The sequence below is a fragment of the Electrona antarctica genome (assembly GCF_951216825.1).
Source record: "Electrona antarctica genome assembly, chromosome: 21".
NCBI lineage: Eukaryota > Metazoa > Chordata > Actinopteri > Myctophiformes > Myctophidae > Electrona > Electrona antarctica.
The window spans coordinates 26679037-26704759 of record NC_136802.1 but is presented as its reverse complement, the minus strand read 5'-3'; the positions used below and the strand labels follow the sequence as shown (position 1 = coordinate 26704759).

The 25723-nt window shown below is 46.6% G+C and overlaps 3 protein-coding genes across 4 annotated transcripts in view; all 3 read right to left on the bottom strand.

Annotated features, from left to right (window-relative positions):
• Positions 1-6909, bottom strand: part of corin (corin, serine peptidase) — a 32149-nt gene extending 25240 nt beyond the window's left edge. Inside the window, exons 1-4 of one of the 2 annotated variants that reach the window (XM_079491692.1) lie at positions 6727-6909; positions 4666-4810; positions 2155-2460; positions 685-793 (exon numbers count right to left, since the gene is read on the bottom strand). In XM_079491692.1, the coding sequence (XP_079347818.1) occupies positions 685-793; positions 2155-2460; positions 4666-4783 (533 nt within the window). In that variant the 5' untranslated portion in view covers positions 4784-4810; positions 6727-6909. Of the gene's footprint in view, positions 1-684; positions 794-2154; positions 2461-4219; positions 4294-4665; positions 4811-6726 lie in introns of those variants that run through there. The other variant, XM_079491693.1, reaches the window with a different exon arrangement.
• cnga1b (cyclic nucleotide gated channel subunit alpha 1b) overlaps positions 1-25723 on the bottom strand; it is a 76589-nt gene that overhangs the window by 14609 nt on the left and 36257 nt on the right. The window lies entirely within an intron of this gene.
• Positions 18918-25723, bottom strand: part of nfxl1 (nuclear transcription factor, X-box binding-like 1) — a 30951-nt gene continuing 24145 nt past the window's right edge. Inside the window, exons 20-25 of the mRNA XM_079490883.1 lie at positions 25547-25713; positions 24506-24575; positions 22997-23101; positions 21489-21563; positions 20981-21034; positions 18918-19624 (exon numbers count right to left, since the gene is read on the bottom strand). Of these exons, the coding sequence (XP_079347009.1) occupies positions 19445-19624; positions 20981-21034; positions 21489-21563; positions 22997-23101; positions 24506-24575; positions 25547-25713 (651 nt within the window). The 3' untranslated portion in view covers positions 18918-19444. The remainder of the gene's footprint in view (positions 19625-20980; positions 21035-21488; positions 21564-22996; positions 23102-24505; positions 24576-25546; positions 25714-25723) is intronic.

Genomic DNA, 25723 nt, shown 5'->3' with positions numbered 1-25723 from the left:
ATGTAGTCATAGCACTTCATAGTATATATGTACAACATAGTATAGCATATATGTGTAGTTTATATGTATAGTGTCATTATATAGATATGTTCTAGTTATAGTTTATATGTATAGTGTCATTATATAGATATGTTCTAGTCACGTTCTTAGCTTACGCATGTTTCGCGATAAATGCATTTTTACATATGTGATGTATTCCCATGCTTTTTTATTGTAAGTCGCTCTGGATTAAGAGCGTCTGCTAAATGCCTAAATTGTAAATTGTAAATTGCTCTGTTAACATTATGGGTAACTCATTCAAGTGGTAAATTAAATGTGAAATACATCCTCTATTGAGAATATATGTTGACAAAGACACTTCATACATTTGGAAACATTTTTATTCAAATCAATATAGTCTTCAGTTAATTTCATATTATTTTAAAAGTAGGCTAACTACAGTTGAATTTCAATGGACTTCTATATGGGCTGGCCTGCAGTACACCGTTCTAACGGACCAGAAGTGGGGACGCTGTCTTGTTTGGGGGCGTGAAATGTGTAGTCCCCGTGTGTCTCTATAAAAACATATCACAGCCCAGTAACCAATGAAAACATATCACACTCACAGCCCAGTAGCCAATGAAAACATATCACAGCCCAGTAGCCAATGAAAACACATCGCCGGGGATAAAGAGCGGCAATTACCTCAGCATCATGTCGACCTCTGAACTCTTCACCACGGCAGCGGGGGAAGACGACCATGTTTGGTTGTAGGGAAGCATCAGACACTGATTCTCTGTGATTGTCCGACAGCCTGGGAGACAGACAGGTAGAGAGACAGACAGGTTATCACAGATACAGAGACAGACAGACAGACAGACAGACAGACAGACAGACAGACAGACAGACAGACAGACAGACCCTTTGTTTGGGAAGAGAGGACGCTGGCGTCGACTGTTCGCTGCTTCACCTCCCAATGTATGAATGAACGGACCATTGTAAAGCACTTTGAGTAAGCACATAGTGCATAGAAAAGCGCTATAAAAATGCAATCCATTATTATGTGTAAATATGTAGATTAATACCTTTTCTGAGGTTTATGTGTAACTATTATGTGGATTTTTGTACTTAATTTCGCCTGAACGGCCGTATGTAGATCCCACGGATGTTGCGAGAGGATGTTGCGCTGACTGATTCGGTCAGTCAGTGACGACGCTCTTACGCCCTTTTCAGAGTATGGGAAGGTATTGCAGACTCCCCATTGGCTTCAAGGACAGCCAATGAGGAAGCCAATGAGGAGAGAGTCATGGGAAAAAGTCACTGCTAGCTCAGCGATTGAATATAAAGACCGGCTTCACAAGCTGGTAAAAAAAGATAATTGTACGTCCAGACAGACTCATTGCTATTCTCCTTACCAACTCAAAGTCACTGAGAGAGAGACAGACAGAGAGACAGACAGACAGAGAGACAGACAGACGGAAGGACAAAGACACAGAGACGAGGAGAATTCCTAAAGAGAATACATGATTTATTGTTATTATTATTATAGCTCTTGGACGAGAGACACTGCACACTCTGTCTCTCTCTGCGTCCGTCTGTCTCTCTCTCTCAGGTCAGTTGTGGAGGACAGTAGATCAGAATTCTGCTCATTCTCTCACACACACACACACACACACACACACACACACACACACACACACACACACACACACACACACACACACACACACACACACACACACACACACACACACACACACAGGCTGGCGTAGTGGGTGATATCTGCCGCTAAACCCACCGTGCGTGCTGTGTTCTGCTGGGGATGGAGTTATGTAATATGTCACCTGCTGTATGTATGTACCACTCATTCTAGGATAGAACATCAGATTATGATAAGAAATCCAGCCCAAATTGACCAGAAGTAAAGATCGGCCATTACTAATATATTAATAGTATATACATCATATTTGTACTGTATTTTCCTGAGTGAAAACTTCACAGTACAACCACAGTGTGATACCGGGTGGATCCTATGGAAGGGGCAGGGTTTATCTGGTGTACTAGGTGGAGCCTATGGAAGGGGCGGGGTTTATCTGTTGTACTGGGTGGAGCCTATGGAAGGGCGGGACTTAAGGATGACAACCCTGACATGTGTGCATGTGTTCCCATGATTACCTGTGTCGGTCGCGGCAGCGGTGGTGCTGATTGGCCAGGGAGTCGTCAGTGAAGTCACGGAGGTCAGCCAATCAGGGGCCTGGGTGAAGTGCTGAGTGGGAGTGGCCAGTGAAGACGAAGACGATGACGATGACGATGATGATAATGATGAAGATGAAGGCGGGGTTGTGGTCCAGTCCGGACTCCCGTCGCCATGGCTACGGTAGGGGGCGGTGGCATTGTCGGCGGCGAGGCGCTGTGATTGGTTGTTGCCAATGGTGACGGGGTCCGAGGAGGAGGGGACGGGGGGGGAGTCTAGTAGACCACCTGCACGCGCACGCACGCACGCACGCACGCACGCACGCACGCACGCACACAGACATGTGCACACACACACACACACACAGACAAGTGCACACACAGACATGTGCACACACACACACACACACACACACACACACACACACACACACACACACACACACACACACACACACACACACACACACACACACACACACACACACACACACACACACACACAGGTTTGTATTATTATTAGACAGTGATTGAATGACATTTTCAGTATTTTTTAACCATAAGCCTAAAATTCAGCCAGAACCCTCCCAAAAAAAACGCTCCATACATCCCAGACTCTTCTCCCTTCTCTAAAACACCCTGGACAACGCTCCATCCTAGACTCTTCTCCCTTCTCTAAAACACTCTGGACAACGCTCCACACGTCCCAGACTCTTCTCCCTTCTCTAAAACACTCTGGACAACGCTCCACACGTCCCAGACTCTTCTCCCTTCTCTAAAACACCCTGGACAACGCTCCACACGTCCTAGACTCTTCTTTCTTCTCTAAAACACCCTGGACAACGCTCCACACGTCCTAGACTCTTCTCCCTTCTCTAAAACACCCTGGACATTTGGACAACGCTCCACACGTCCTAGACTCTTCTCCCTTCTCTAAAACACCCTGGACAACGCTCCACACATCCTAGACTCTTCTCCCTTCTCTAAAACACCCTGGACAACGCTCCACACGTCCTAGACTCTTCTCCCTTCTCTAAAACACCCTGGACAACGCTCCACACGTCCTAGACTCTTCTCCCTTCTCTAAAACACCCTGGACAACGCTCCACACGTCCTAGACTCTTCTCCCTTCTCTAAAACACCCTGGACAGCGCTCCACACGTCCTAGACTCTTCTCCCTTCTCTAAAACACCCTGGACAAAGCTCTACTTATGTGAGTTTGTACGTGTTCATTGAGTAGAATTGAATAAACATTTGTAAGCAGCTCAAACATAAAAGTGTCTTCTTAATGTATAAATTATGAATCAGTATTGATGCGACTCCTACAGCAAAGTGGCCTTTCACCAAACACACAGTGTGTGTGTGTGTGTGTGTGTGTGTGTGTGTGTGTGTGCGGCAGGGGGGAGGAGGGGGGGAGGCTGGGGGGTTACGGGAAAGCTTTAAGGGCCATTAGGTGTGTAATGCAGCACGAAATGATGCACACACACACACACACACACACACACACACACACACACACACACACACACACACACACACACACACACACACACACACACACACACCTCAACTCAGAGACGCTACGCTAGGGGGTGTATTACCGTGTGTGTGTGTGTGTGTGTGTGTGTGTGTGTGTGTGTGTAATGACTCGAGAGAACAAAAGGTTAAATGATGAGGACGAAAGCAGCCGAACAGATGTTACTGTGTGTGTGTGTGTGTGTGTGTGTGTGTGTGCGTCCGTGGTTCAAAGGTTTAGAGAGGCAATTAAAGTAACAAAGCCTTCAGCTCACCGCACGCACACACACACACACACACACACACACACACACACACACACACACACACACACACACACACACACACACACACACACACACACACACACACACACACACACACACACACACACACACACACACACACACACACACACACACACACACACGAGAACAATAGATGCAGTCTCTTTGTTCATATAAACAGAATTTTCATTACAATAGAAGCTCATTGCAGGGCCACTAATTAGCATAATAATTAACTCATTTACATTTATTACAGCACAGGAAGTGGAGGGCAGTCATCAAAGGGTTAAATGGTGCTTTTATGTAGTTCCTTTATTCACTTTACAAGACGCGCATGCACACACACACACACACACACACACACACACACACACACACACACACACACACACACACACACACACACACACACACACACACACACACACACACACACACACACACACACACACACACACACACGATGAGATAAAAGGGTTCTAAACTTAGTTTCTGTCTGTGTTTTCTGCTTGTTTGGGGATGCCATTTATTTTTATTCAGCTAATATCAATTGTATCTAAAGGGAGATCATTCACAAAAATAGTAATTGTTGATATTTAATATCTAACCGTTACAATGTGTGTCTGTGTGTGTGTGTGTGTGTGTGTGTGTGTGTGTATATGTGTGAGTGTGTGCACACGAATGCACGTACCGGTGAAGGCCAGTACAAGCAGCAGCAGGGCGGCCAATAGGGTGACAGAAGGCAGGATGTAAAGCAGAAGTCGCAGGTGATTGGTCGATCCCAGCTTGTCTGGACACGCCTCCCCCATGCTGTCCTCGCCACGGCAACCAGAGGCCTGGAGAGACGCGCGCACACGCACGTACACACACACACACACACGCACACACAATTTTAGGATGACATTGAAAATATATGGAAATAAGCTGAACATTTCTGGACATCACTTCCTCTTGTCACTCATGAGGGATCAAATCATTCAATAATAATGTGGGAAAAAGTGGGCAGTAATCCTGGTCTCCATACTGCCTCCCCCTGGCCAGCCGGGGCGCCTGATGGAGGGGAAGGGAACTGGTTGGAATAACGTGTTCCTTCCACGTCCAACCGTCCAAACTCCCACCTGCCAGGTGAAAAGAAGCGGCTTGGACTCCTCGTGCATTCATACGATTTTTCAACAATATAGATCTACATACAAGCTTGGCAAGAGCCAATGATCATTGGTTGGAATCAGCTGTTTAGATCGTTGGTTGATTAGAATCAGCTGTGTTTGGGGAGATCATTCGGATATGTGCACCGGGAATGTGCTCAGTTTGAGTGCGCTGGGCGGTCACGTCACATGCAGAGCGCACCGAGTGTGGCTTATTTACGAACGACCAGATAAAACTGGTTGTTTTTAAGACCAGTTAAAACATCATGGGCCAAAGTAAATGATGAACACTTGTGTGTTGATGTACGAAATGCGTGCCTTGCTAGCTTAGCTTACATCTACAAGCTCGTAGTGAGCAGAGTAATCTATAGTAAGAGAGTGGTGACACACTTTGATCTTGCCGCAAAGCGGGTGCCTATGGGCTATAGTTCCAAACATTGGAACTATCCCATTGAGATAGAATGAGCACTTCCGCATTCCATTGTTTGTTACAATGGGAGTCAACGCTAGTGTCTCTTACTAGATTACTCTGGTAGTGAGGCAAGAGCCATTTTTCAATGATTAGAATCAGCTCCGTTTAGATCATTGATTAGAATCAGCTGTGGGAGATTTTGTATAAGTATAGACATGACTAAATATAACCGCTATGACCCGGTTAAGACACAAGTGTGGTCGGTTGTCTTAACCGGCCACTGATGTGTCTTAACCGACCACGTTTGTGTCTTACAAGCATGGTCGGTTAAGACACATGCGTGGCCAGTTAAGACACATGCGTGGCACCGTGGCCGGTTAAGACACATGCGTGGCCGGTTAAGACACATGCGTGGCCAGTTAAGACACATGCGTGGCCGGGTAAGACACATGCGTGGCCGGTTAAGACACAAGCGTGGCCGGTTAAGACACATGCGTGGCCGGTTAAGACAAATGCGTGGCAGGGTAAGACACATGCGTGGCCGGTTAAGACACAATCGTGGCCGGTTAAGACACAAGCGTGGCCGGGTAAGACACATGCGTGGCCGGGTAAGACACATGCGTGGCCGGGTAAGACACATGCGTGGCCGGTTAAGACACAATCGTGGCCGGTTAAGACACAAGCGTGGCCGGTTAAGACACATGATTATGATGCTTGATTAGGGTGTCGGACTATTGCGTGTCAAGACTGTTAGTACATCGGAAACAAATTATACATGCACCCCAAACACATGCACGTAAGCACGCACGCATGCATGCACATACACACGCATGCATGCACATACACCCACACACACGCACACAATTATTTTAAATGTATAGCAATTAAGTGAAAGTCATGAGCGCCAAAAAACAATAAATAGGCCTAACATCTTCACCAATAGGCCTATCACCGCCCCCCAAAACAGTTTTCCTAATTTATTTTTAAAAGTATGTGTTGTAGATTTTCATTACTTTTGTGTGAAACAAAAGTAGTGAAATCTAGGGGGGAAAATATATATATATAAATAAATAAACAGTAAAACAAAGTTGAAATGTGGTGTTTTTCTGCCTGGCAACAGAAAAAAAAACTATTTATTTATTATTTGTTATAAAACAACTGAAAAAAATAATTAAAGAAAATAAAACGTCCTTACCTCTAAAACCACAAGCCGATTTCTCGCCGCCGGTCACACACACACACGCACGCAGGGTCACGCGCTCTGCCCGGTGCTGTCTCGTCCGCCGGTCCTCGGAGGCATTTTGTCCTTTTCTTTTTTTTATAACGACGCGCTCCAAGGTGACACACGCACAAACGCACACACCGAACACACGCACGTAGCAGCCTACTGACGGACGGACCTACGCGCACGCACACACACGCAGCGAGTTTAACGGAGACAGGCACACGCGGAATTATGTAGTCCGAATGAGAGCAGAGATAGCAAGCAACCGTCTGTCTGTAACTAATGTCCCTCTCTCTCTCGCTCTCTCTCTCTCTCTCTCTCTCTCTGGGACCTATAGTGCGCGCGCATCGCGCGCGTACTGTGTGCGTGTGTATTTTAGGCTACAGTAAATAGGATAGAGACAGTCAGAGATCGAGAGCGAGAGCGAGAGAGCAGTTGTTCTGGCGTTTGGTGTGTGTGTGTGTGCGTGCGCACGTGCGTGCGTGTGTGTGTGTGTGTGTGTGTGTGTGTGTGTGTGTGTGTGTGTGTGTGTGTGACAGGGGAGACAGTGTCTCCCCCCCACAGACAGACAGACAGACAGACACAAACAGAAAGTCAGCTTATACTGTCAAGTGTTGGGTTTGTGTGTGTCAAGGGTATTTTCCGTTGCACATTTCAGGTTATTTTTAGCACAAAACAGGCTGACACAAGTGTCTCCCGGCGCACGCACGCACACACGCACGCACGCACGCACACACACGCACACACACACACACACAAATTATGCTCCTAATTGACTTACTCTGTACAGTAAATGCACAGAATCATAATGTTAATGTTTTTCAGAAAAGAACAGTGTTAATTTTTACATCACAGACATTCTGATTTAGTCTTAGTCTTTTGAACACACCATTTAGTACTATTTTAGTCATCTGAAATTGATATAAAAAAATCAGACCCGTGAGTGAGTGGTACTGTACTGTATACTGTACTGTACTGCACTGTACAAGCCCTCCTCCCTGGCCGGTGTTTGTGTGTGTCTGTGCAACAGTGACACTTGGTGGTGAACAAATGCTATAACGCTATTTTCGTGCTCGGACACAGGGACAGACCCAGGGACACAGCCACACACATAGCTGTCTAGTGGTTGCACCACTCAAAAAACCCTCTCTTTAGTCAAGAAAATGAACACTGGGATTCTGGGAAAGCAGAAATTAAAAGTCACTATAAGTCATCTACTATAGTTGACTTGGGCAATCACACGAATGATTGATCATAAGCCGTGTCTGATTAAATTAATATAATGGGGGTGGGGTCACTCTGTCTGTCTGTCTCTCTAGAATGTAGTTAAAACATGAGTATTGTTTGAATATAAAAACAATTAAAAAATGGGGGACTTTCATGGGACTGTGAAGGCTTACGTCTTTCTGTAAGAGACATGCATGCACAACACTTCAGTAGATGTGTTGCTCTAAATAGCATACAATACAAATTTTGAGCGGTGCCTATAACCGCTCCAATGAACAGCTATGTATGTGATCTATGTATGTCTCCATGTCTGAGTACGGACAGCTGCAATACAGCTGGGTGACCTACGTAGTAGTCCTACAGTGGCACTGTTTTGTATCCTTGTATCCTGGTGTGGGATTACAGGTGGCTCAGGGGTAGAGTGGCTGGAGTTCGAACCCGGGCTCCCCCAGAGTTGGTGTCGATGTGTCCTTGAGCAAGACACTGAACCCCTAATTGCTCCTGATGTGCTGGTTGGTGCCTTGCTTGGTTTCTGCCGCCATCTGTGTATGAATGTGTGTGTGAATGTAATGCATAATCCATGTAAAGCGCCTTGGATAAAGGCGCTATAGGCCTATATAAATGCACCATTTACCAAGACGGGAAGCTTTTAGGAAGTATTTAGTGCAACACCAATGTCTTTTTTGTGTTGCTTTAAATAGGTTTTCATAAGATAAAGATACCCTATAAAGAAATGGCTTCAGTAGATGTGTTGCTCTAAATAGGTGTTCTTGTGGCATTGTATTGAAGTTTGTGATGAATTGTTTGAACGAACTATAATGTACAAATCTCTCTCTCTCTCTCTCTCTCTCTCAACCACTGAGTGAAGTCCTTAACACCCACGTATTATGAAAGGTTTAAATCAGTGGTCGACACGATGGAATGCTAATCAGAGACGAAATGTTTTTATAATCGTCATGGGGAGGGGGGGGGGGGAGGGGGGGTCACAGTCTCACAGTGTTTAGATTATAAACAGAAGAGCATGTTTAAATGCCATGATTGCAGGCTAGTCCGCCTCGGCAGGTTCTGTAGAACTGTCGCTGGGACGGCGGAAGGTTTCAACGGCAGGCTGGCATCGCTGTTGCCAGCCAGGGTGTTCTTGCTGGTGGTAGTTTCATATTGTATTAAGTTAATTAAATCTGTTTGTAGGCTATAACTTCCATACATTCCATTCCAGTCCAGTGTTGTTTTCGTTAACGATGATTATTAGGTATTTTTTAAACTTTACTGGAGTATTTCCAATTTGCAATACTTTGACTTCTACGCCACTATAGATCGCAGCAGCAAACATTGTACTTTTACTCCACCACTACAGTTATTTGGAAACTTTTAGTTACTACTTTGTAGATTTTGATTATCATCAACAAGCTCACAATGAGCTTGTTGATCGGCAAGTTTCAAAAGATTGTTATACATTTTATATTTTACACTCTCAAGAGTTAAATTATTGTTAAACATCTGCATTACTTTGTTTACAAGAAGTCTACACAATTAGAGAATGTAGAAGAATTGTTATTTTGATCAACACAGCAAGGAATTGTGGACAAAATCTAATCCAACGACAACAAAATATTCTTTAGTTTTGGGTCTGAGGCTGAATAAATAATGGACCTGGATATGAAAACAAAAGGGTTGAAAACCACTGGTTTAGATTATTAGAATTCCATCGTGTCGTACAAAATCCTGTTACATCATCACACATCCTCTTACATCATATTACAGCCACAACATGAGAGCTCAGCATGCGCGCACGGTACACGCATGTGCACGTGCACACACACACACCTGACGAATCAAACCTCTCCACTTGCAGTGTTGTTTTCATCGACTAAAACTAAGACTAAAAATGTTCGTCGACTACCTTTTTTCACTGACGAAAACTAAATGGAAACTACATGAAAACTAAGCTATGATGACTAAAACTAAGATTAAATATACTGACGATTTCGTCAACAAATAAAAACTAGACTAAAATGTTAGGAAGGGACTACTAGTCCCTTACTAGTGGACAAGAGATCCAGTATAAGTCATTTTGGTTGCATGCTGAAAATAGCCGATCTACAAGCTCACAACGCGTTGTGAGCTTGTAGATCGGCTATTTTCAGCAAGTAAAAGTCATTACGACGGCATCAACGGCATCAAGGCCCGCCAAAACACATTTTATTCGACTAAATCAACTGTAGATTTAGACGACTAAAATCTTACGATATTTAGTCAACTAAAACTAGACTAACACTAAAACATTCCAGGTGACTAAAATGTGACTGAAACCAAATGAAAACTATTCAAGAGACTATGACTAAAACTAAAATCAAAATTTGCTGCCAAAAAACAACACTGTCCACTTGCTTCTACCATATAATGTAGCCTAATACTGCATACACATACAGTATATACAGTATGTTAATAAACTATTTGTTTATTATTTCAGGTGAGAACCATGTACAGTATAAGCCCTTCATGCGTTTCTTTTCTCACCTGCACTTCTTTTAATAATGTTGTTTTTATCGTGTGAATAAGTACAACTAAAACTAAAAACATTTATACGTTGGCTAACATTCAAACACATAACAGATCTAAAGATCTATATTCAAGCATATATACAGATTTACAAGCTTGTTTTGCATGTATGGTTGTATGTGAACTCGTTTTACATGTTGTAAAGCCATTTCGAATTATGTTAATGTGTCCATTTTATGATTCAAACACATTTGTGCTTTTTGACAATTCAAAGACGTTGTAATTATTATGATTTAAGTTGCTGCCATTTGGATCTGACATTAACTGTCAGAGAAAGAGAGAGAGACAGACAGAGACAGAACTAGTGAAGACAGACAGACATGAAGACAGACAGACAAACGGAACCTGTCTCACTCACCGGGGGACTGAAGCTGACATGTGTCCATGATGTCTCCCGCTCAGCGCTGTCCTCTGTGACCCTTTGTCCCTCCGACATGTCTGTCTGTCTCTGCGTCCGTCCGTCTCGTCTGTCTGTCTCTCCGTCCGTCCGTCCGTCTGACTGTCCTTCAAAACTCACAACATCTCTGTTCGTCTCCCTGTCTGTTTCCCGGTCTGTCCCTCTCTCCCTGTCTCCCTGTCTGTCTGTTCTCGCTCTCTTGCCAAACTGAAATGTCTTGTGTTGGACAAACTGAAATCACGCCCCATCTGTTTCTGCTCTCTCTCTCTCTCTCTCTCTCTCTCTCTCTTTCTCTCTCTCTTTCTCTCTTTCTCTTTCTCTCTCTCTCTCACCCTCCTCTCTCTCTCACACACTTTTCTGTTTCAATTTCACTCACATTCATTCTCTGTTGTACACACACACACACACACACACACACACACACACACACACACACACACACACACACACACACACACACACACACACACACACACACACACACACACACACACACACACACACACACACACACGGACACACTTGTGCACACGTGCACATATTCAGTTACACAAACACGTCGGAGTTCCAAGAACCGGTCAGATTTTCTCCATGTGCGTCAAGTCTCAACGTGAGATTAACACGCGCACACGCACATGCACACACGTCGCCTCAATCAAACAGTGGGTAATTACAGCCGCACTGCATGCTGGGATGTCGGCCCACCTGGGTGTGTGCGTGTGTGGTAACTAGTGTACACATGCATGTTTTTGGTATGCTGTAAATTCCCCACATGGGCAAACGTAGTGCAAATAAACAGACTAGGCACGTGTGTTTGTGTGTGTGTGCGTGCGCATGTGTAAAAGGTAGTGTACTCAGGCCAAGTGAAATCAACAAACCGCCAGGACACAACCACACACTGTGTGTGTGTGTGTGTGTGTGAGTGAGTGTGTGTCACATTGACACAGGGAGCGCTTGATTTCCATACTCTGGCTTCTCAAACATTTTCACATCCAAGTGTTCGATCCCGTCACCCAGTACCATTACAATCAGTTCTGTTGTTGCAACTGTTAGAAATTATTTAAAAATGTTTTAGGAAAATAGCAGATCTACAAGCTCACATGATGAGGAGAGGAGAGCTGAGGAGAGGAGGGGAGAGGAGAAGAAAGGCGAGGAGGGCAGAAGAGAGGAGAGGAGAGGAGAAGAGAGCAGAAGAGAGGAGAGTAGAAGAGAGGAGAGGAGAGCAGAAGAGGAGAGCAGAAGAGAGGAGAGGAGAAGAGAGGAGAGCAGAAGAGAGGAGAGGAGAATAGAGGAGAGCAGAAGAGAGGAGAAGAGAGGAGAGCAGAAGAGAGGAGAGTAGAAGAGAGGAGAGGAGAGCAGAAGAGGAGAGCAGAAGAGAGGAGAGGAGACGAGAGGAGAGTAGAAGAGAGGAGAGGAGAGCAGAAGAGGAGAGCAGAAGAGAGGAGAGGAGAAGAGAGGAGAGCAGAAGAGAGGAGAGTAGAAGAGAGGAGAGCAGAAGAGAGGAGCGCAGAAGAGAGGAGAGTAGAAGAGAGGAGCGCAGAAGAGAGGAGAGTAGAAGAGAGGAGAGGAGAGCAGAAGAGGAGAGTAGAAGAGAGGAGAGGAGAAGAGAGGAGAGCAGAAGAGAGGAGAGCAGAAGAGAGGAGAGTAGAAGACAGGAGAGGAGCAGAAGAGAGGAGAGTAGAAGAGAGGAGAGGAGAGCAGAAGAGAGGAGAGGAGAAGAGCAGAAGAGAGGAGAAGAGCAGAAGAGAGGAGAGTAGAAGAGAGGAGAGCAGAAGAGAGGAGAGGAGAAAAGAGGAAAGGAGAGCAGAAGAGAGGAGAGGAGAGCAGAAGAGAGGAGAGCAGAAGAGGAGAGGAGAGCAGAAGAGAGGAGAAGAGAAGAGAGGGGAGCAGAAGAGAGGAGAGCAGAAGAGAGGAGAGCAGAAGAGAGGAGAGCAGAAGAGAGGAGAGGAGAAGAGGGGAGAGCAGAAGAGAGGAGAGGAGAGCAGAAGAGAGGAGAGGAGAGCAGAAGAGAGGAGAGCAGACGAGAGGAAAGGAGAGCAGAAGAGAGGAGAGGAGAGCAGAAGAGAGGAGAGCAGAAGAGAGGAGAGGGGAGCAGAAGAGAGGAGAGCAGAAGAGAGGAGAGCAGAAGAGAGGAGAGGGGAGCAGAAGAGAGGAGAGCAGAAGAGAGGAGAGCAGAAGAGAGGACAGCAGAAGAGAGGAGAGGAGAGCAGAAGAGAGGAGAGCAGAAGAGAGGAGAGCAGAAGAGAGGAGAGCAGAAGAGAGGAGAGGGGAGCAGAAGAGAGGAAAGGAGAGCAGAAGAGAGGAGAGGAGAGCAGAAGAGAGGAGAGGGGAGCAGAAGAGAGGAGAGCAGAAGAGAGGAGAGCAGAAGAGAGGAAAGGAGAGCAGAAGAGAGGAGAGGAGAGCAGAAGAGAGGAGCAGAAGAGAGGAGAGCAGAAGAGAGGAGAGGGGAGCAGAAGAGAGGAGAGCAGAAGAGAGGAGAGGAGAAGAGAGCAGAAGAGAGGAGAGCAGAAGAGAGGAGAGGAGAAGAGAAGAGAGGAGAGCAGAAGAGAGGAGAGCAGAAGAGAGGAGAGGGGAGCAGAAGAGAGGAGAGCAGAGGAGAGGAGAGGAGAAGAGAGGAGAAGAGAGCAGAAGAGAGGAGAGGAGAAGAGAGGAGAGGAGAAGAGAGGAGAGCAGAATAGAGGAGAGCAGAAGAGAGGAGAAGAGAGGAGAGCAGAAGAGAGGAGAGTAGAAGAGAGGAGAGGAGAGCAGAAGAGGAGAGCAGAAGAGAGGAGAGGAGACGAGAGGAGAGTAGAAGAGAGGAGAGGAGAGCAGAAGAGGAGAGCAGAAGAGGAGAGGAGAAGAGAGGAGAGCAGAAGAGAGGAGAGTAGAAGAGAGGAGAGCAGAAGAGAGGAGCGCAGAAGAGAGGAGAGTAGAAGAGAGGAGCGCAGAAGAGAGGAGAGTAGAAGAGAGGAGAGGAGAGCAGAAGAGGAGAGTAGAAGAGAGGAGAAGAGAGGAGAGCAGAAGAGAGGAGAGCAGAAGAGAGGAGAGTAGAAGACAGGAGAGGAGCAGAAGAGAGGAGAGTAGAAGAGAGGAGAGGAGAGCAGAAGAGAGGAGAGGAGAAGAGCAGAAGAGAGGAGAAGAGCAGAAGAGAGGAGAGTAGAAGAGAGGAGAGCAGAAGAGAGGAGAGCAGAAGAGAGGAGAGGAGAAAAGAGAGGAGAGGAGAAGAGAGGAGAGGAGAGCAGAAGAGAGGAGAGCAGAAGAGGAGAGGAGAGCAGAAGAGAGGAGAAGAGAAGAGAGGGGAGCAGAAGAGAGGAGAGCAGAAGAGAGGAGAGCAGAAGAGAGGAGAGCAGAAGAGAGGAGAGGAGAAGAGGGGAGAGCAGAAGAGAGGAGAGGAGAGCAGAAGAGAGGAGAGGAGAGCAGAAGAGAGGAGAGCAGACGAGAGGAAAGGAGAGCAGAAGAGAGGAGAGGAGAGCAGAAGAGAGGAGAGCAGAAGAGAGGAGAGGGGAGCAGAAGAGAGGAGAGCAGAAGAGGAGAGGAGAGCAGAAGAGAGGAGAGCAGAAGAGAGGAGAGGGGAGCAGAAGAGAGGAGAGCAGAAGAGAGGAGAGCAGAAGAGAGGAGAGCAGAAGAGAGGAGAGCAGAAGAGAGGAGAGGAGAGCAGAAGAGAGGAGAGCAGAAGAGAGGAGAGGGGAGCAGAAGAGAGGAGAGCAGAAGAGAGGAGAGCAGAAGAGAGGAAAGGAGAGCAGAAGAGAGGAGAGGAGAGCAGAAGAGAGGAGCAGAAGAGAGGAGAGCAGAAGAGAGGAGAGGGGAGCAGAAGAGAGGAGAGCAGAAGAGAGGAGAGGAGAAGAGAGCAGAAGAGAGGAGAGCAGAAGAGAGGAGAGGAGAAGAGAAGAGAGGAGAGCAGAAGAGAGGAGAGCAGAAGAGAGGAGAGGGGAGCAGAAGAGAGGAGAGCAGAGGAGAGGAGAGGAGAAGAGAGGAGAGGAGAAGAGAGCAGAAGAGAGGAGAGGAGAAGAGAGGAGAGGAGAAGAGAGGAGAGCAGAATAGAGGAGAGCAGAAGAGAGGAGAAGAGAGGAGAGCAGAAGAGAGGAGAGTAGAAGAGAGGAGAGGAGAGCAGAAGAGGAGAGCAGAAGAGAGGAGAGGAGACGAGAGGAGAGTAGAAGAGAGGAGAGGAGAGCAGAAGAGGAGAAGAGGAGAGGAGAAGAGCAGAAGAGAGGAGAGTAGAAGAGAGGAGAGCAGAAGAGAGGAGCGCAGAAGAGAGGAGAGTAGAAAAGAGGAGCGCAGAAGAGAGGAGAGTAGAAGAGAGGAGAGGAGAGCAGAAGAGGAGAGTAGAAGAGAGGAGAAGAGAGGAGAGCAGAAGAGAGGAGAGCAGAAGAGAGGAGAGTAGAAGACAGGAGAGGAGCAGAAGAGAGGAGAGCAGAAGAGAGGAGAGGAGAGCAGAAGAGAGGAGAGGAGAAGAGCAGAAGAGAGGAGAAGAGCAGAAGAGAGGAGAGTAGAAGAGAGGAGAGCAGAAGAGAGGAGAGCAGAAGAGAGGAGAGGAGAAAAGAGAGGAGAGGAGAAGAGAGGAAAGGAGAGCAGAAGAGAGGAGAGCAGAAGAGAGGAGAGCAGAAGAGGAGAGGAGAGCAGAAGAGAGGAGAAGAGAAGAGAGGGGAGCAGAAGAGAGGAGAGCAGAAGAGAGGAGAGCAGAAGAGAGGAGAGCAGAAGAGAGGAGAGGAGAAGAGGGGAGAGCAGAAGAGAGGAGAGGAGAGCAGAAGAGAGGAGAGGAGAGCAGAAGAGAGGAGAGCAGACGAGAGGAAAGGAGAGCAGAAGAGAGGAGAGGAGAGCAGAAGAGAGGAGAGCAGAAGAGAGGAGAGGGGAGCAGAAGAGAGGAGAGCAGAAGAGGAGAGGAGAGCAGAAGAGAGGAGAGCAGAAGAGAGGAGAGGGGAGCAGAAGAGAGGAGAGCAGAAGAGAGGAGAGCAGAAGAGAGGACAGCAGAAGAGAGGAGAGGAGAGCAGAAGAGAGGAGAGCAGAAGAGAGGAGAGCAGAAGAGAGGAGAGGGGAGCAGAAGAGAGGAAAGGAGAGCAGAAGAGAGGAGAGCAGAAGAGAGGAGAGGGGAGCAGAAGAGAGGAGAGCAGAAGAGAGGAAAGGAGAGCAGAAGAGAGGAGAGCAGAAGAGAGGAGCAGAAGAGAGGAGAGCAGAAGAGAGGAGAGCAGAAGAGAGGAGAGGAGAAGAGAGCAGAAGAGAGGAGAGCAGAAGAGAGGAGAGGAGAAGAGAGGAGAGCAGAAGAGAGGAGAGCAGAAGAGAGGAGAGGGGAGCAGAAGAGAGGAGAGCAGAGGAGAAGAGAGGAGAGGAGAAGAGAGCAGAAGAGAGGAGAGGAGAAGAGAGGAGAGGAGAAGAGAGGCGAGCTGAGGAGAAACACTTCTGTAGTTTGTTTTGGTAGAGTCCCCAATAAAAACAGCCCTGTACTTGAGTACATGTACTTAGGTACTTCACCACACTGTCTATTATGTAATTCATTAAGTATGACAGGCCTACCGGTCACATTTGAACTGTAGGAGTTGTCTTTTAGAGTAGTGGTTCTCAACCTGTGGCTCTCCCAAGCCACATGACTTTCTGGGGGGTCCCCATGCAGATGACAGTGAAGTGACAGTTTAAGGCCTTATAGAAGACCTTTTTAATACCTAAAACAGAACAGAAGAAAAAGCCCATTATTGCATAAAATTACCATATCATTATATCATTACTGCATCAGAAGTAATCAACAAACTATATTAAACTGGTCAAACATTGTCTAATAACACAAGAAAGAGACAAACATTTAGGAAAATAGCAGATCTACAAGATCAGAGCTTGTACAGTAGGTCGGCTATCCAATGTATCCATCCATCTTCAACCGCTTATACGTAGTCGGGTCGCGAGGGCAACAGCTCCACCAGAGAGCTCCAGACTTCCCTCTCCAGAGCAACATTGGTAACTTCATCCTGGGGGATCCCGCCGAGGCGTTCCAAGGCCATTTTGGAGATATAATCCCTCCATCTGGTCCTTGGTCTGCCTGTGGGACGTGCATCGAGGACCCTATAGGCCTAGGGTAGCTTCGGAAAACCAGACGTTTTTATTTCGATGGAGGAAAAAAAAGAGTCTGGGACCAAGGCCACTTCAATTCGGCATAGAGTATAGCGCAAACGTCGATCACTCTCTGCTGTACAAATGGAACCTAATGGACCCTAACGGGTCCATTCGGTTCCATTTGTACACTCTCAGAGTTAAATTAACATTGATTTTACAATATAAATTGGGGGTCCCAGAGATCGAAATGCGGGGGGTCCGTAGACTAATGCATGTCAAACTGGGGGTCCTTGAAATTAAACAGGTTGAGAATCACTGCTAGAGCCGTAAAAATCTTCTCTCATTGGGGTCCCTGGGCATATCTTTTCAAATGGGGGTCCACGGGCTAATTAGTGTCAACTGGGGGTCCTTGACATGAACAAGTTTGGGAACCACTGTATTAGACCACGACGGAGTACCGCCGTCTCAAGCAAACTTGAGCCACGTGAGACACCACAGAGCGAGCTAAACCCCCAGTACAAATATGATCATTTTGGGGGGTCCCCAGTTCAAATATGATTATAATCCAGAGCGATTTACAGTAAGCAAGAACAACACATGGCAATACATAAAATACATAGAAATAATCAAAGATAATTTTGGACTGGTGGGGGAGGGGGAGCAGGGCCTGAAAAGGCTGAAAACAGCTGCTTTCGAGAAGAGAGGAAAAAAAACAACCCAGTCATTTGACAGAATTCTAAATGTTTTATTTAACTTGAAATTCAAAGAAAAGAAAAGAAAAGGCATAGAAAGAACAATATCCAGTTTTTTCACGCATCAAATCGGATCACATTTCAGACATCAAATCTGACTACCTCAGAATTAACTCACTCATTGCCGAGATTGTCTTTTGACATATTTTTTTTACATTTCATAACGCTGTTCTGCACGCGTCTGTATCACTCCGGTTGCCGTGCGGCGGAAGTAAACTGGAGGAAAAAAAAAACGGACGTGAAAAGTCAGCGCGTGTATGATGTCTATATGGGAACGGATTGTTTTAACTATAAACGCTATGATCGCCGGGGCGAATTAAATAACATTCGGGGGGACACTTTTCATAGACGATTTTGCACGTCCTGTCTTCCCGATTGAATGGCTTCCAAAATAAAAATGGTTCGCCGTTGACATGGATTGTGGCAGTTCTCGAGTTTAAATTCAGCCACTAGACGGCAGTGATGGGCGGCGAATGAGTCAATGTGTCTCTGTCTCTGTGTCTGCCGAGTTTTAAAGTTTCACTTCTTAACCGAAACATTTTTTTACCAGCTGCTGTGTAAGCTTTCACACCCACTTGCTGTAGTTTCTCATTGGCTGTACCGACAACCTATCATCCTGATTGGCTGCCTCGTCTCTAGGCAACCACACACCTTTTGTGCCTCTAGCCGACCTCTCAGCCATGGGATATAAGGCAGCAGCTGGAAAATTAATTGATGTCATCAATTCTCGTTCAAAGACCGTTAATCACACTCAGCATCCTGACATCTCATTGGTTGGTTGAAACAAACACGGGGAGCTCACCGATTGGCCGTTGTTTTAATTTACGATTGTAAATGGATGAAAACGATATCGGTGCTCAATGTCAAACATGACGTGGTTAAATTAGCATGAAAATTAATTAAACATGAGGAGAGAATACTTATAGCTACAGTTACAGTGCGTTTTAACAGCGGGCGACAGCCGCTATTTGTATTATTATTTTAAAAAAAACGAAAAAAAAAAAAAATATATATATATACCATAGACAAATGTGGCCGGTAGTTGCCCGGGTCCCATAGACCCCAAAGTGGGGTCAGGGGACCCCCAGGGGTACCTGAGGGAGTTCCAGGGGGTCCCCAGCTAAATGATAGTTTGTAACCAAACGGACCCTTATGGGTCTGTAACTCAGAGTGTACAAATGGAACCGAATGGACCCTAATGGGTCCATTCGGTTCCATTTGTACACTCTCAGAGTTAAAATAACATTGATTTTACAATATAAATTGGGGGTCCCAGAGATAGAAATAGTAGACTAATAATGCATGTCAAACCTGGGGGTCCTTGAAATTAAACAGGTTGAGAATCACTGCTGGAGCCGTAAACATCTTCTCTCATGGGGGTCCCTGTTATGTCTCTTCAAATGGGGGTCCGCGGGCTAATGAGTGTCAATTTGGGGGTTCTTGACATGAAAAGGTTTGGAAACCACTGCCATAGAATCTATGGGACCCGGCAACTACCGGCCATAGCAGGCGACGAGGCCATAGTGGGAAAAGTGGGCGGAGGAACGATAGCGATAGCCAATCAAATCCATGAGTCGCCGTTGTTCTCCCGCTGTTAAAACGCACCGTTAGAGACACTTAAAACATTTGAAACGTGTTTAGGCCATCTGTGTGTGTGTGTGTGTGTGTGTGTGTGCGCGCGTGCGTGTGTGTGTGCGCGCATGTGTGTGTGTGTGTGTGTGTGTGTGTGTTTGTGTTAGTACACGAGGTAGTAGAGACCGGCGGCCAGCATAGCTCCGCCCGCAGCGAGGGGGAGGAGCATCAGCAGGCCATGCCCCCTCCACCACCCAGACTCCGCCTCCTCCACCTCCTCTCTCCGTCCCCTCTTCTTGCCCCTCCTCCCCTTCTGTCGCTTCTCGAAGGCTTCCAACTCCGCCTGGAGACACAGACACGCACACACACGCACACAGATAAATCTCAACCCATTCAAACCTTGAAAGCAGCTGTGTAATTTTAGATAAATCCGTTGGCTGTTCAAAAATAGCAGGCTTGTACATGTGCTACTTGTTTTTTTTGTAAAATCGTCGTTTTACATGGAGACCCCAGCCTGATAACGTTCGTCTAACGGAAAACTCATCTCTACATTGACACTATAGAAAGTATAGGTTGACAGACAGACGGACAGACACAGACCTGCCAACCGTGGGATATTGCCATATATTCATTCATTGCGACTGCAGGTCACATTTACTATGAACATTTCCCGTCAGTTAGTTAGTTAGTCACCCCCAGGCATGACCAAATATGGTCATGCCTGGGGGTGACTAACTGATCATCATGTGACATCAACACGGATGGAGATTCCTGATGTCATCAATATTAAGCCCATATATGGAGATCCCTGATGTCATCAATATTGGCCAGCATCTGATCTCAAACCCTTAGATCTCCATATTATGGAGCTGACCTGTTCTGACATTCCATATGTTGATCCTTCCCCATCCATCCATCCTTCCTCTTCGATGTCTCCCTTTTGACTGATACCTGTCCATTTAAACTCTAGACCGCCCCGCCCCAACGTTATTAGTTGGGGCGGGCCGGCAGCCGGAAAAAACTGGAGTTCTCGACAGACCCGAAAATTCAGGCCCGGCCCTACCCGGGCCCTCATCAAACCCTGTGCACTCAAGACACTGCCCCCGCTGCCACCCTTAAATCTCCATATATGGAGCTGACCTGTTCTGACATTCCATATGTGGATCTGACCTCATCAAACCCTGTACACTCAAGACACGCTCCATATATGGCCTGTACAAAATTCATTCCATATGTAGATCTGACCCCCCCATTCCAAAGAGTCAGCGCTCGCCCAGCAGTCTGCGGTGAGTGCAGTCACCCAAGGCGGACGCGTGCACGCAACCTCGCCTCGCTTCTCGCCCTCAGGCAGGCGTCTTACTGGTATAGGCTAGCCCCTCCTATATACAGGTTTAATGTTTGTCTTGTCTAGACAAACATTAAAAACGCCATTGACAATGAACAGAGTTTAATGTTTGTTTTGTCTGTCACTGAGCAAATCGGCATATATGTTATATTATGATATTGCGATGATGTAAGATGATAAGGGTTGGTAAAGCGCCCCTCCCTTCCTGGTTTGTTATACCGCGCCCAGTCCCCCGAAATTGCATAGTTGTGAATGCGCAATTCGTACCTGTGTACTGAAACCAAGGATTTCTTGGTTTCTATTAAAAATGCGTGCACGTTGGCAGTCTGCAGACAGACAGACAGGCAGACATACCTGTAATCTCTTCTGTTCTTCCTCCTGTACAGCTTTCTCCTCTTCCTCCTTCAACTGGAACATAAGCCCCGCCCACAAGCAAGTTAGGTTGAGGTCTTATAGATCTGTTTTACATTTTCCGTGCATGAAACCAGTGGGTTTTTTTTTTTTATTCTTATCCCACAATTTTGTAACCCTAATATTTGCCAATTGCCTAAAATGTAATCCTGGGCGCTACTCTCCCTCTGCCAACCTGGGAAGAGCCCCAAACTGAGCTCTTGTTTCCTTCAATGCATGAGGAGTGAGCAGTCCACTTCTTATCACCTGACGGGGGGGGAGTTTTCCTGGTTGGACGTAGCGCGTGGAAAGAACACGTTATTCCAGCCAGTTCCTTTCCCCTCCATCAGGCCCTAGGGGGCGCCACCGTGTCCCGAAGAAAAATACTTTGTGAACAAGCTTCTCTCCTTGGAGAAGATGGGCGATAGCTTTTTGCGTGTTTATGTATGTGTGTGTGTGTGTGTGTGCACACCTGGCTGGCTTTCTTCAGTTGAGCTCTGCAGTCGTCATCACACTCAACCACACACTGCTGGTAACACAGGTAGTCCTGCACGCACACGCGCACACGCACACGCACACGCACACACACACACACACACACACACACACACACACACACACACACACACACACACACACACACACAATTAGGGTTTGAGGAAAAAAACACAATATTATCAGAATAAAAGAGATTGTGGGTGTGGAAGACACTCGTGTTTCAACTGCCATGCTCAAATTGTCCAATAATGAAATTGATGTTTGTTCAGAGGAGGACAGTAGAGAAGTGGAAGTGGCATGTACATTTAACCACAGTCTGGAAGAGGCATTCCTTACCAAGGTGCTAAATTACCAAAGGCTTAAGGATGCTATTATACAGCTTGGTTACAAATGTAAACTACTTGTGTTCATATTTGGAAGCCTCTTCTGTAATGTCCATAAATCAGTTGTGATTGGCCTGCAGATTGCAGGAATGACCAATAGGCAGAGAGCTGATCAGACATTGGCTATAGATCGTGTTCAGTGTCTGTGATAATTGGCGATGTTCCCTGTATCCTGAAACACTTGTTTAGTTCTCCAAGTGTGTGCCTTTGCTACTGTTGGTGTTAACAATGTATAATTGTATTTGTATGTACAATTATAATTAACAATGTATGTTCAGTGCGTGTGTGTGTGTGTGTGTGTGTGTGTTAGACCCTACTGGGCCCGAAATGGTCCAGCCCAAGGCTCGTCCCGGCCCGAAACATTACCATTATGTTAGGCACGAAAACCCGAAAAAGAGTGAAAAAAACCCACTAGATGGCCGCAGTGCCGTGGTTCAATTGTTATACCGAGTGAGTGTGTGAGAGAACTGACTTATAGTCGCCAAAATTAAGGATTTATGTAACTGACGTTTGTGGTTAATTCCACCATTCTAATGGATTCCAGGTGTTAGTAAACATCTCTGAAGTAGATCCCTTTGGTTTCTTCTGAAGTGACGCAGTTATGGATTGTCCCCGTTCGCAAAGTGCAACAACAGTCACGAACAGAGCTACAATATTAGCAATAACTGCTAACTTGGCTATAATCTAGTAGTTTACATCAATCATTGCCTCTCAAACCCAGGTACATAGCTACACACAAAATATGAGTTGCCGCTGCCTATCCAAAAGAACAGACATACAAGCCATCAACGCGCCGCTCATGGCGCGTCGACAGCTTACAGATCTGTTATCTTGAGCACATAACAATGAGAATTTTGTAAACCAAATAGCCTGTACAGTGGACTGTAACATTGTACAGTGGACTGTAACATTGCGTGGTCATCATGTAACTTGCTTGTAGCTTACGTGTATGTATGCAGTGAACATTAACGTTCTCTCACTTCTCACACACACATGCAGTATAGCAGTATTATGTGCGTGCTGCTATGAATATATATAAAACAGCGTGTGTGCATGCGTGCGTGTGTGTGTGTGTGTGTGTGTCTGTGTGCCCATGTACCTTCTTGATCCTCTTGCATGGACATCTCATCTTCATCCTGTGTTGACATTTGACCTCACAGCTTCCTGGATGACACGGCTCCTTACAACGATGACCACACTGCAGCTGCACGCACGCACACACACGCACACGCGCGCACACACACACACACACACACACACACACACACACACACACACACACACACACACACACACACACACACACACACACACACACACACACACACACACACACACACACACACACACACACACACACACACACACACACACACACAGGTTATAATAGTTTTGGACCTTTCATTATAGTTTAGTTAGTTTTGACTCCCCCCCCCCCTAATTCAGTTAGTTTTAGTGAGGATTTGCTTGTTTTTATTTTTGTGACAAAGTTTTCCTTCCTTCTGCCCTTTTCAATCCTGCACAGCTTAAAAGGCCAGAGTAAGTATTGTGTAATAAAAACTCAAGCAAGAATAGCATTTTAAAAAAAAGTATTCAGTTACAGATTAAATTTATGAATAGATTGACCAAAACGAAAACATGGGGCATTTTGTCTATCTAGGCTGGGGACACGGAGATTGTGTTGCAAATAAAATAAATAACTACTGTCTGTCTGTCTGTCTCTCTCCCTGCCTGTCTGACTGTCTGTCTCTCTCCCTGCCTGTCTGTCTGACTGTCTGTCTCTCTCCCTGCCTGTCTGACTGTCTGTCTCTCTCCCTGCCTGTCTGTCTGACTGTCTGTCTCTCTCCCTGCCTGTCTGTCTGACTGGGGCGGCGGTGTCTCAGGGGTAGAGTGACTGGATGGAAACCGTAAGGTTGCCAGTTCAAACCCGGGCTCCTCCAGAGATACAGTCGAAGTGTCCTTGAGCAAGACGCTGAACCCCTAATTGCTCCCGATGTGCTGGTTGGTGCCTTGCATGGTTTCCGCTGCCATCGGTGTATGAATGTGTGTGTGAATGGGTGAATGTAATGCACAATCTCTGTAAAGCGCCTTGGATATATAAATGGCTATATAAATGCACCATTTACCATTTACTGTCTGTCTGTCTGTCTGTCTGTCTGTCTGTCTGTCTGTCTGTCTGTCTGTCTGTCTGTCAGCCTGTCTGTCTCCCTGCCTGTCTGTCTCCCTGCCTGTCTGTCTCCCTGCCTGTCTGTCTGTCTGTCTGTCTGTCTGTCTGTCTGTCAGCCTGTCTCTCTCCCTGCCTGTCTGCCTCCCTGCCTGTCTAACCCTCTTATCAGTGTACTCAGTGTAATCAGATTCAGTGCATTCTTCACACGGTGTCTGAAATGGAAGGCAGGTGGTTCCACTTTGTGTGTGTGTGTCTGTGTGCACGTTTCCGTGTGTGTGTGTCTGAGCGCGCGTGCGTGTATGTGCTTGTGCGTTTGTATGTTTGTGTATGTGTGTGCCCATGCGTGTGTGCCTGTGTGTGCGTATGTGTTTGTGCGTGCGTGTACATGAGTGTGCGTGCATGTGCCTGTGTGTGTTTGCGCGCGTGCATGCTCACACATACCTCTTTAGGACACTGGTTCTTACAAGAAGTCAGATTTATTCTGGTCTGTTTATCAGCCTCAGTCCACTTCCTGTACACACGTACACACACACACACACACGTGTACACACACACACACACACACACACACACACACACACACACACACACACACACACACACACACACACACACACACACACACACACACACACACACACACACACACACACACACACACACACACACACACACACACACACACACACACACACGTTAACTCCATAGACACATACAAAACACCTGGGGGTCTATTAGAGCAGGGGTTCTCAAAGTTTTTGGCTGGGGTGGGGACCCCCGGAAATGCTGTGGCCATGTTTCACAAATAATGTCAATACTTAACTGGCACGTATTTGCTTATTTTTCTTGTTAACACCCTGAGCGGCATAAACGGAGTTCTCCGTCCTATCAATTATTAGGCTCAGGACGGAGATTAATAAAAGGAGATGTATTGATATCAAAACCGATCGCATCGCTCCACAGGCTGGGAGTGTCTGTTGGGCAACATTCAATGTCCAAAATATTCCCCCCCCATTTTAGCGGATCAGATCGAAAATCTTAAAACGTGAATAACTCTTGATCTCAATCATTCCATCCAATTCTAATCAAATATTATGTTTTAGACGGGCCACCGCAGTCCCGTCGCTAGTCGCGTTAGAATTAATCATACCTCCCGTTGTTGTCGATCGCCTCGGGGGTGTTTTGGCTACATCTAGCTACTTCCCAAAATGGCGTGGGGCCACCTTGAAATAGGTCCTGAAGAAACAAATCGCTGGGCGTCCTGATATAATGGTTTCAAATACCCCGGGCAAACTTTGATAAAATACGTTTTATATCTATTTTTACATTGTAATATGGAATGTGTTCTAGGGGCCACAAGAACATTTTCCAGGTGGCCCACGGGCCACCAGTTGACCCATCTAATTTAGACACTTCTCAGTGTCTGTGATTGTGTGTGTGTGTATGTGTGTGTGAGTGTTGTGGGCATGAGCGTGCACGTACGTGCAGTCCACATAGACATGGCTGAGGCAGCAGTGGCAGCGCTGGCGGGTCTGTCGCGGACAGGGGGGGCAGTCGCCGCGGTGACAGGCGAGGGGGCAGGGGTGGTGGCAGCCCGCTGGGCGGGGCTTAGCGCACACATCATCACACACCTCACACTGCTTACGGGACTGGTAGAGA